The sequence below is a fragment of the Ictidomys tridecemlineatus genome, chromosome 2 (assembly GCF_052094955.1).
Source record: "Ictidomys tridecemlineatus isolate mIctTri1 chromosome 2, mIctTri1.hap1, whole genome shotgun sequence".
Classification (NCBI taxonomy): domain Eukaryota; kingdom Metazoa; phylum Chordata; class Mammalia; order Rodentia; family Sciuridae; genus Ictidomys; species Ictidomys tridecemlineatus.
In genome coordinates this window covers 172,016,304-172,029,091 of record NC_135478.1, presented here as the reverse complement: position 1 = coordinate 172,029,091, position 12,788 = coordinate 172,016,304, and the positions used below count along the sequence as shown (strand labels likewise).

The 12,788-nt window shown below is 33.4% G+C and overlaps 1 protein-coding gene across 12 annotated transcripts in view; it reads right to left on the bottom strand.

The window, feature by feature from the left end:
* The window catches only part of Magi2 (membrane associated guanylate kinase, WW and PDZ domain containing 2), a 1,272,989-nt gene that overhangs the window by 938,595 nt on the left and 321,606 nt on the right, over positions 1 to 12,788 (bottom strand). For all 12 annotated transcript variants that reach the window (XM_078040157.1, XM_078040158.1, XM_078040153.1 and 9 more), the window contains exon 2: positions 6,255 to 6,371. In XM_078040157.1, the coding sequence (XP_077896283.1) occupies positions 6,255 to 6,371 (117 nt within the window). The remainder of the gene's footprint in view (positions 1 to 6,254; positions 6,372 to 12,788) is intronic.

Sequence of the window (12,788 nt, the reverse complement as noted above, 5' to 3'; positions counted from 1 at the left end):
CCCATGTTAACCCTAATATCCATTGCCATCTGCCTACTATTGTTCTTCAGCTTCTTGCGAAGCGTAGGTGGTAATCAGTTGACTCTGGAAACTTGGGTAGGTCTGAACCTGAATGAGTCCTAATTCTTTATGTTCAAAAAGTACAGAGGTTAAAATGAGAAGTATTGATATGCTTACATATGAGCACACAGGACTGTGACTTTGAAACTTGTAGGGAGTAGATCGTGTGCCTCCAGAAAGGTGGCTTATTTTCTATTCAAAGTGATGACTGGCTTTTCTAGAAATGAAAAAAAAAATGGCCACAGGCACCACTTATTCTTTGGGCAGCAGCTGGGAACCATGAAGTCCAAAGTTGTACATTCTAACAGCCAACTCCATGTATGGCCCAACTGTGGAAAGTCTTCCACTTGTGAAGAATAAAGAGAGAAAGAGAGAGGTGTGGGGGTTGCAGAGGAGAGGGAGAGAGAAAGAAAGAAAGAAACACAAACAGGGTAAAACCAAAGGAAAAATTGGGTCACAACTTAAGGAACCAATCAATCCGGGCAAAAAGGAAATTTTATGTGGTTGGGATGATTAGTAAGATTTTCACTATTCATATTTATTGTTCTTATTTTGTGGCAGGTATATTCTTTTACTCTAATACAAGCGCTCTGTAGTGTCCCATGGATAAATCAATGCAATCACTTCTAATCACTGCTAACAGTCTTGTTCCTTGACTTTTCATGTTAAACAATTTTTTGAAGCCAATTCTCTCCTGTACTTTATCAACCAAACTAATGGACATTACCATCTGAGTAAGAAAGACACATTCATTTTGTTTAAGGAAGAGAGGAAAAAAAATATATAGTACTTTTGTCTAACCAACATGGTACCAGATCTTAATATTCTCAAAGAGAAGGAGAGGGTAAGCCTATTACAGATTCCTGTAAAGTAACAACACATGTTTAATAAATATGCAAGGCAGACATACATCTGAATAAATAAATGAGTAAAATACTTTCAAGTATTTGCTACTGCTCAAAAGCATTTTAAGTTTTTCCTTTGGTTGAGTCTTCAAGGGCAGTTTATAAATCTCTCAAGAAATTTAATTTCATCTGTTTATAGATTTCCTTCTACATTGGCCCATAAAGCTAATGACCATATTTATTGTCTAATAACTCTCATTCTCAACACTTAGCACCAAATATAATCAGTATACTTTTAAAAAATCAAATTCATTTTCCAAGAACAAAAATCTGGCAACTTGATTCTGAAATAATTGCAATAGAATATGGTTCAAATCCTAAAAGCAATTTCACAAACGAATTTTTAAATTGATGATTCTTATTTGAGGCAACAAGAATAATGTTGAAACAGATGTATAATTTACAGTTGTTTTAATACATTGATTTAAAATTTGGTTGGATTGGAAGCTTCTACTTCTATGCCTACATGTTCAATATAGTCCAACCTGAGTCCGTCTCAGCATACAGACCTATGTTGTAAAAGTATTCTGAAAACAGAATCAGATATTTTTTTTAAAAAAAATTTAGGTGTTGATGGACCTTTATTTTATTTACTTGTATATGGTGCTGAGAATAAAACCTGGTGCCTCACACATGTTAGACAATCGCGCTACCAGTGAGATACAACCCAACCCCAGAATCGTATTTGTAATCATTTCTAACTCAAGTAAATTCTTCTACTGGAAAAAGATGGGTTCATGTCGGCAATCTAATCCACAGATGAATGTCACCCTCCCTTCTTCCTCCATGGTTAGAAATGTACTTTACAACCCAAACTAAGAGCAATTAGATTTATTTATTCCCCTCAAAACATGTTACCTTGCTGAATAGTCTCAATTTTACCAAGCCTTTTAAGAACTGATTTTTTTCAAAAAACTTAAGGTTATTTCCCCCATGGAGTGTGCTACAGACCTCTGACCCAATTTAATCTTCTTTAACAGATATGTGACCAGTCACATATGTGACCACTCATTCTTTTTGACCATTGTCTTATATAGAATAATTTAACTAGCAAAAGGGGATGTTTCCCCCATGTACATCTTTATCTTTTGGTTTGTTGGTAATTGTTCCTAACAGGAGACCATTTCTTATAAGTATCAGAAAATTAAATAAATATATTAGAAATCTTACAATTTTATCATTGACAATATTTCTTTTTAATATGGCTTAGTTTTACTAAAAGTACTTTAATATGTAGAAACATCGTTGTGAGTTATACCTCAATCAGATCTTCTGCAAAAGTAATTTCTTTCATCTCTTAAATCTATGTTTTTCATTTTATTCACTCTTTATGGAATAGTTTTAGACTTGAGTTTTATTGATTCTTGCCTTTTACTTGGTATACACTGGTATTTCTTTTAACTTCAAATAAATTTAAAGTATTTCCCAATAAAACCATCTCACCAAATGATAAAGTATGGTCTTGGGAGAGAAGTTTAATTTTAACTACCTTCCATTTCATTTTGAAACTTTTAAAATTGGTTGTTTGAAGTTCTTCCCCATGTCATCTGGCATACTGGGAGATGTATCTAAAATTTATATCTATGCTCATACCTGCCTCCAATATTAACTTGTTTCTCTAATAAATATCAAAGATACAAAGAACTAGGGCTTTATCAATAAATTGCAGTGATTTTTTTTCTTATTTCAGAAACATGGTCTGTTTAATTGTGGCTGACAGACTCAAGAGTTAATATGTATCATCATTATACTCAGTAGACTGTTAAAATTAAAGAACTTCATTTTACTCTTTAAACACTTGAAAATTATTCCAATATTTTTCAGTATTAATTCCACTAATTTCCTTCAGATACTTTTGAATCTATACTACCCAAGGAACAATGCATGCCGTCTTAACTTTGTACACTTAACATGCTATGATGAAACAGTTTTATCTACCCTCTGAGGGTTGCCAAGTTGGTGCTTCTGAAATTGCCTTTTGTATACTATTAGAGTAATTAAATACCACGTGTTGTACTAAACTCTTTGTAGTTGTCCTTGATCTATATACATATTGCCTGGTCAGTTGTTATCATATCCTAGGCTACAACAGTTTTGTATTATTGTCATTTATTATTTCTTCTGAAGTTCAATAATATAAAAGTATTATATAGCCTGACATCTTATAGTAGAAAGATTAGTTTTCAGTCTTCATTATAATTAGCTATCACTTTTTAGTATGTCAAATTTCTCTAGAAATTTCTATTTTCCCTTTATTAGTTGTACAATTTAGCAATTGAGAAATCACATATTTAGGAATGAATTTGGGTCTTCAGCAGACATGAATCAGGTTAACTGGCATATGTTTTACATAAATATCATATAAACAGAAAATATTAAGAGTCCATTCCTAAGGTTCTTTTTGTGATCTGATCTGAAGGAATCACAAGTGATCTCATCAGAATCTCTGTGTGTGCATGTGTGCTTGTGTGTGTGTGTGTCTGTAGTTGGATCTCATCCTTGATATATTTGCAACAACCCGGTCTATGTGAACAAGTTTTCCTTCCTTGTCTAGAGATATATGCTTTAAAGCCAATTTTTTTTGAAGAAATATGTTCTGAGATAAGATTATGGGGAAACGAAATGAAAGGCTTCATAAAGTCAGTCCTTGCTTATGTGAACAGATTGACAGGATTTTCAATTATGCCACCTTCTTCCTCTGCTTACCTCAGAAACCAACCAACAGCCAGATACAGGTTTCCTACAGGGTTTAGTACAGGAGCCAGGTTGCTCATAACTGGATTTGGCCAAACATATATTTGTGTATGAGAGCAATTGTGTCTCTGGAACCCTAGCCCCAGAACTTTCTCTTACTCACAGACCAATAGAAGTCTAGCTCTAAGACTTGGCTCCTTTCCTTCTAGTCATAGTTGCTGGTAGTGGAATAGTATCATGGAGAAAGCAGAATTACTTAGTTAAGTATTGCATTATGAAAAAAATCTACCTTCACATAGTTATAAGTTGACTATAATTTTGTTTCAATGTAGTTATCAAAGATCTGTTTCTGGTGTCATTGCTAGATTAAAGAAGAGGTGAGTGAATACATATTAATGCATGTTTATATAGGAACATACTATGCCCTTCAATCATACACTTTCCTTTTATTATACTGGGTTTATAAAAACCCTTGAGAATTTTTTGACCCAAGAGAACGTGTAACTAATGTGATTTCATACTCAATGCCAATTGATGTGTTGGATACACATGTAGGTTTCTAAGCCATGGTAAGATTTCTCACTTTACTGATGTGTTTGTAATGAATAATCTCTTAAAATATATGATTACTTCATTAAAAGATATAATGAGTAAAGATGGTTGATTTTCCACATTGGATTCATCAGTATAAAAGCTATTTTTAATAAAATAAGTCAGAATCATCTTTATTTTATTTTTTTCACTTTTATGCCAAGTTAAAAGCACTGATAATGAATGGTGTCATTCATTGGCTATTAAGAGTAGTGGCTGCAAAATCTAAGAATAATTCTTTATCATAATATTCAGATTCATTGTGTTTCTAATTATCTCTTTTGTAGAAACTATTCAAGGATTTCTAATTGAATTTATGACCTTGTACCAAAATCACATCTTCAAACTGTGTTTACTCACATAAATCTAGTTATCTTACCCTTATATTTATTTTGTCTTCCTAGTCTTTTTTTGGTACTCTAAAAAGAGATGCTTTATTTAAGAGCTTAACTAACTGATGCAGAATTTACTCTCATTATCTTCATATTTAATTAAGACTTTCTTATGTATGTCATCGCCTTAGCAAGGACTACAAGTATTCCTGAATGTCAGCCTCTTATCTATTTCCCTCAGCTTTTAAACATAATAAAGTGGCTGGATTCTTTGTTTAGTATTTCAGATCTCCTTTCTTTCATGTCACAAAAGATAAATTCACACCATTGCGCTGACAACATCACAGCTTTGAAAATGCGTCCACCTGTTACCTTATAAATAGTTCAGTCACTTACTTTAATCCATCTTCTTCTTCCCATCACTCCGATGTCAAACTCAAAAGTTTAAGAATGCACTTTTCTCAACTTCGAGTTATAAACCAAGAGTCCAAAAGTCTATTCACTTAACTAACAAAGCAAAATGATTTTGACCAACAAGATGTCAGTCAGCAAGTATTCTTATTTTAGAAATATTTAATAGTCAGGCTGTGGCAGTTTTATTTTGATGAACACTCAGTAGTGCTACCAATGGCGAGAATCCACCCCTCCTAAAATGGGTATTGGTTAAATGGCTGGGTGGTTACCTGTCCAACTTCACATCTTCCTGTGTGTTCAGTATTTCAATATAATCATCTATCTATATCACTTACATAGTACTGGTGGTTTAATCCTGGATGTCTAAACTATTTTTTTTTTTTGCTTTGATTATTTGTTTCATTTACCCTAGCCAAGTTTTTTCTTTCTTTATTAAGTTTCCCAAGTCCATAGCTTTGAGTTTGTTAATATCCAGGGCAGAGCTAAAATAAAAGGAATACACATAACACCCAAAGATCAGAATTTCTGGAGTGAATCTTTGGGAGGTCATAAAAAGCTTCCTTGAAGAAAATAATTTTGATATTGATATAACAGCTAGGACCTGAGTTGAAAAATCATTTATTTATCCTCATGTTAATAGAAGATTGTCAAATGACTTGAAACTAAAGTTTATTTGTGATTTTTATCATTTCACTTATTCCTGTCATTTAAGGTAAAACAGGAATTGATATTCGTGGACTTCTCCAGGTTGCATAAAAAATATCTGACCCAATATCACCTTCTAAGAGTTCCAGAATACTACCTTTGTTTTTCCATGTGTGTTTTTCTTTTCACTTATGAGATTCCCTTGCTGCAAACCTGAGATGAATTTAGGAGTTACTGTTTAGATTCTATTTACAAAATAGCTGTTTCAACTAATAAATTGAGTTTGCATTCTCCTGTCTCCTGTTGTGGAGTTCTATTTCAATCATGATTCATTCTGAATCACCAAAAGTCTGAACTAGAATCAATATTTTTCAGTACTAACTTGAGAAGCATTAAGATAGATGTTGTAGCTTGAAAATCGCAAGTCTCCTTTTTCTACAACTTCATTATAAACCACACAACTACAGTTATAAGCATTTAACATTTTTATGTCTCAAATAGGTTTTCTGTTCCAATGCCCAGTATGACTTAAATTTCCTTTTAAACAATGGATATAGGACTGAACATCTCTCTACTAACACAGGAAGAAAATAACATCACCCATCCTACTCACACGGCACCGTGCGGAGGTAGAGGTTGTCACGGATGATTTGCTGAAGTTCGTGGTCAACAGAACCCTTCTGAAATCGTAAGTTGAGGTAGTGACGAAGGTCCTTATCAACAATTCCTCCTGAAATAATAAAGGTTTTTAGTAAAGGAGTTGAATAATGATAAGAAGTTAATTTGATTATGTTATAAATGTACTCGAGAACCCATTTAAAAGATGAATTCCTTCATACTGTTCTTTATACTTCCTGAAACATTTACTGCTTTCATAATCAAACAAATAACATTTCTGAGAAAACAATTGGTTGTGAGATCTATGCTCAGTGCTTTGCATGTATTCTTTAATTTAGTCTTTATTTAGAGTGAAGCTTATATTATGGTAAAAGTCATATGTTACTCCTGAGCTGATATCAAAATATCATAGTGTATAATCATAGCAGGGATAAAAAAAAAACAAACCTTTATTTACTTCTTTCCATCCCTCTCGCGCAACCCCTAGCAACCACCATTTTGCTTTGTATCTCTATGAATTTGATTTCTCTAGGTACTTCATATATGTGAAAGCAAGAATATTAGCCCTTTTGGGCTATTTTATTTTATTTACATTAATGTCTTCAAAATTTGAAAAGATATTAATGTTGTTTAAAATTATCTATGAGTTTAGTTTGATACAAAAGTTAAAACATTTACTATGCAAAGATTAGAGTTTATTTCCTTTGTAACTATAAATCAAAGTAATTTTGCTTTCTTATAACACATGTGAAGAAGTTTTTAGCTAGGAAAAAAAATTTTCTTTAGCCACTGATAATAATTTGTAGTCTTTCTGCCATTTTAATTTAATGAAAATCTGTAATACTGGTGAGAAAACCAATAACGTAGGCCTGTCAAAGATTAATTGTATGTTTAAGGACAACTATGTCAAATTATGAATATTTATCTTAAGAGTCTTCCTATTTCTAGGTTGGAAAGATTGAATTATAAACCAAAATACCCATAAAAATATAAATAAGAATTCCTGGAATTTCACCTTTTCAACCAATCATATTAGGTTAATTGAACCAATATAAAAAATTAAACTTAGATGAAATAGGAAATCTGTAATAGCTGAAAAATCGTATTATCTTTAAGCCCTTTTGAATCTCAGAATTAGAATCATATGTCTATTTGCACCACCATGATCAGGTAAAATAACATTACAGAGATGTGTTCAAATTCAACACAAGCTCTTTTTACACAAACAATAGTATATTTGTAAGCCATATGATAAAACATTTCTGAAGTTTTCAAAATCCATCATTTCATTTGCCTCCTCATCTGCAGGCATAGTCACAGTAAGATGCCATAAAAAAGAGAATTTTTAACTAAGTCAACTATTAATATTCTTACTCTCCAAATGATTTTTATTATATATTTGAGCAAATGTTCTCAATCTATTTTTTTCCACCCAATATAACAGATAAAGGAAAACAAACAACATCAAAGGAAGATATATGGTTTATTGGATGCACATAAATATTACATACAGCATGCTTACATACATTTTTTTTTCAAATTCAGAATCATTTTAGCAGCCAGAGAAGCATAGCAGTCAGAAATAAAAGTTTTTGAAACTAATATCAGAAAACATCAACAATTACTTATTATTTACATCTCCACATGCCCTGTGTTTCTGTGGGTCTTGGGCTTGCTGGCAGCACAGTCAATTAGTTAAAAATTAAAAATCCTGAAATACTCTTTTCTCCCCTCTTTTCTTTCTGGTCAGCAGAACATGCTTACCCTTGCTAAATCATTACAGCCACTGAGTAATCATTGTGCCTGGGACTGTTCTCAGCTACTGTTTCTGCTGGATTCTAAGCCTACAGGTCCTTCGGCAACTGCACCTCCTCTTGCTTTCCTTTTTCCCTCAATCTAATATGTGGGACATGCCAAGTGATGAGATGCTTTCTGGCAGTCAGAGAAAATGCCAACTATAGAACAACAGATGCAGTCTGACCCATTAAAGTAAACTAGAATCACTCACCTAAGGTAACCTGGATAAGTCACCTTTTGTGGTCGAGGAAGATTCTTGCCTCTGAAAATATATTATCAGTTCAAACCATTTTTTCCACTACAAATATCCTGCATTTGCCACATTGAAACTTTATTTACCTAAGAAAATAATCACAAAAAAGCCTCTTGATTAATTTAAATTACCTGCTCTATCTTTTTTCACCATTGGAAGACTTGCCAAAGCATCTAAGAATTAATATAAAAATTCCTTCATTAATTAAAGTGAAGTATTACAATTTAGAATGTAACCCTAGAGGCAATTGAAAGGATTTTCCCAAATACTGATTCCTTCACAGTTTATCACAACATCTTTTAAGTAAGGTGATTTCATTTATCTAATATTCTTATGGCAAACTCTGACAGTTACCTATCCATTGTTTAGCCTCCATTCTTTTTCTATTAAAAAAAAACACAAAACACTAATGTAGTTTCCGGTGTAGACATGCTCAGTCCCAGGACATGGTCCTCAGTGGTCTATAACAGCCCTTCACTCTAGTTTCCCACTTTCCTACTGACCTTGCAGCTCCCTCCAGTAGTTATGTTCTGGCCATTGAGAGGCAACATATAAGGGATTTCTTAGTTTTTTGTTTGTTTGTTTGTTTGTTTAACTGATGTGATATTTGAGATGTAGCAGTGATGTTCTGACCACGGTGGGACAAGCACAAGGAAAAAACCAATATGCCAGTGACACTGGAGTACAGTTGCAAATACCCTGAGTGGGTCTTCAGTGGCTTTACTGACTGGCTAAAAATTAAATATGATCAGCTGCATAACTTAAGATTTCTCATTATATAATAAAAAGTAAATATTCATTTAAAAAATGTATGGTTGGGTATTCTTTTAAAACTAATACAGTTGAGAAAGTACATAAGATCCTAATCAATATATATATATATATATATATATATATATATATATATACATGTATATTACATGCACACAGACACACATATAAAAGTATAATTACCCTTGAATAGAAATTTCAATCTAGTGAAATTCAACATCAAACATTAGACAAGGACTGAGCTGAGAAACTGAGCCTAGGTTGCATTGATGACATTATTATAGGTTTATAAGTTAACTTGCTTTAGCAAGATAAAAAGCACAGAATTCCACATAGTGTTAAATTGCTTAACAAACTATCTCTAATTATTTTTGTCCTACTTACAGTCTTGGTTCCACTGTTAGTATTTGCAGAGTTTCTGTCCTATCATTTGTTGGTGATTATTGGATCTCATAGTTTATGGAGTGTATCCATCCATCCATTATTCTGCCAATAGAGCACTATGTCAAGTTACCTCATTGTATAATTTGATTGCTTATAATCCTCTACTCAAAGTAGTCAATGGTTCTTACTATTATATTTTAATAACTATTGAATTATTTTTTAACCATGTGAAAAAGCTTTTATTTCATTTATGAAAAAAATACAACTGTAGATTAGTAGAGTACACACTTTCTTAAATGATACTTTTTGTGAACAAGAGATCTGGGAAGGATTTGAAGTTTATGATTCTGTTTCCATAGAACATGTACCCAAATGGAATACTCTATAGTCTGAAGACCAAACTTATTAGGAGAGAGCAGTTAATCCCTTTCTCAATGTAATTTCTTTCTTTTAATTTTTTAAAAATTGTAGGTGGGGCTGGGGATGTGGCTCAAGCTGTAGCGCGCTCGCCTGGCATGCATGCGGCCCGGGTTCGATCCTCAGCACCACATACAAACAAAGATGTTGTGTCCGCCGAGAACTTAAAAATAAATATTAAAAATTCTCTCTCTCTCTCTCTCCTCTCTCACTCTCTCTTTAAAAAAAATTGTAGGTGGACACAATATCTTTATTTTTAATTTATTTTTATGTGGTGCTGAGGATTGAACCAAGTACTCTACCACTGAGCTATGGCCCCAGCCTCTGAATGTAATTTCAATCAAGCTTTTGAATGTGACATCAATGTATAACTTAAGAAGAACCATTAGGAGAAAGTTGGTTCAGAAGCTCATACAATTTATTTGGCATCTTTCTTCAGGAAGAAAGATCCATGGAGTATTTGGGGAGAAAACTCAACATTAATATGTGAAACTGCTATGCATCTCTAAGACCCCATAGTTTTCAGGAGTGTCCCCAATAGCACTTGACTGCTTTATCCTCTCTATAACTTCCACGATCAGATTAAGAAAGTAAGGGGAGAAGCTTATGCTTGGTTGAAATTAATAGAATCTCCTTGGCATATCCCTTAAGGCAATATGCTAGCCATAGTCCTGTAACTAATGCCAGACACCCTTCCTAAATTTGAGAGGGAAACACCAAAATCTATAATATTTGTGCCAACAGTCTTATTGCTAGTAGCTGGACAGTGTGGACCCATTCATCACTTGTGGGCATGGCCATAGGCTCAAAGTTTTCCTTCCCTTGCATCAACTGCTTCTGGAATGCACATGCATCTTACAAAGTTATCAGTATAAATTGAGGAGATTTCTCTCCTTCAGATGGTGGTGGTGGGTTAGGGAGATGGGGATGACCAAAAACCAGAGTGTGGCTAAGTCTGGTAACTTCCACTCATACTGTGCTTCAGCCAAACCAAGCCACTCTAATACTCTAATCACTTATTTATGGCTTCTTCTCTTGGCCTCAGGTTTTTCATCTACACTCAACAAGATGCTAATGTCACTGCTTGATTTTTGTTTGTGCCTTATTTTGTACAACCTTCTTTTGGTTAAGGGTACCCTGATTCCCCTTGTTGAGTGGCTATATGGATGTTGTAGATGTGGTGGGACTTTAAGCCAAGTTTTCCTTGCCCTCACTGGATTAAAATTTATCTTGAAGGAGGTGGCTTTTTAAGTATAGTAACCAAAGGGTATGGATACAAGTGCATTCATTTTAAAAGTGACATCCTGAAAAGATTATCCATCATTTCTGCTTCTTGGACATAAAGAATTGTTCTATTCTTATAGGAAAAATCATTTCCTATTCATTTTATATCTTTCCCACTTATCTACCTCAATCTCGAAAGCAGTGTCTTTTCATCATGCAAGGCCTTGAAATGTTTGTGGAGTAAAATAAATTACAAATGCTATAGAACAAAAAATTCTAGACTTTGAATAAAGAAACTGAGTTTTAGTTAACACTCCAACACTTGTTCACTGTTAATTTTTCACCAAGAATTTCTGGACTCATTTTTCTCATCTGTAAAAGGTAGGTACTTTAGTCTTCTTAGGCTGTTAACAGAACAGAATTCTTTAGACTGGATGGCTTATATAACAGATATGTATGTTTCATATTTCTGATGATTGGAAGTCCAAGATCTGGACATCAGCAGTTCTGGTATCTGGTGGGAGTACTCTTCCTGGATTGCAGATAGCTTCTTGTTATTATCCACATATAGCTAGCAGATAAGCAAATTCTCTCATCTCTTCTTATTAAGGTGCTAATCCCATTCATGAGAGCTTTACCTCATAATATACTTATCTCTCAAAGATGCCATCTTCCAATATAATTATGATGGGATTTGGGACTTTAACATATGATTTGGGGGAAAAAGTTAATATTCAGTCAAGAAAATGAGAGTAGGAGCATATAAGATCTCCTCTAGATCTAAATTTGATACTTTCATAAACAGTATTTACTGAATGCATTTTAAAGTTCAGGATTTTTTTTTTTTGGTGAACAGATGACCATTTTTTTTTTACAGTTAGCTATAGCAAGTTAGGAATAGTCCATAAAAAAATGAAACCATGGATAATCTCCCTTTGATATCTTTTCTTTTTTTCCTGAATTTTCAGGAAGTTGATATCATCCATAGAAAATTGATTTCAGACTTTATCTCTGTTAAATGAGTAACAAAATAGCCAAAGAAAGCAGTCTGAAAGGAAGTAGAAAAGAGAAAGGAGGATCTATCCACATCCCTTAAGATATTTTCATGAGTATCTGCAAGTGTATCTTATGTTAATTTATTGGATGGTTTGGAAGTCTAAGAACAGACAATAGGAAACACTGTAGAGCTCTGTTGCCAAGTTTCTTTTCCAAAATAGTTTCTGCTTGGCTTATCTCAAAAATGGAGAAATAAATCACAGAAAAGTTGATTGATTCTGTTACGATCTACAGCCGCAAAATAGGTGACAGACATATCTAATCTAGTCTGTTGGAACAGGCTTCAACCCCTTTTTAGGTAGAAAATTGTCTTTGGTTTCTCTTAATCTAGAGACCCATATCATTTCTAGCTACTACTGTACTACACTGCTTTACCGGATACATTTTATCTAGACTGGTCATTCTATAAATTGCAAACCAATAAAATTGTTCTACAAATAATTCCTTTTTGCCCATTTTAAATAGGAGTACATGTACAAGGCTTATGTAATTGAGAATGCCTTGGGTAATTATTTTTCCATAGCTGGAAACATTAAGCTATATGACAATTCTGATCCTCTCAGTATTTTACTCATGACATTAGAGAGTACAGATGGTCTTTTAAAAATCATACTTTAATATCTTGGT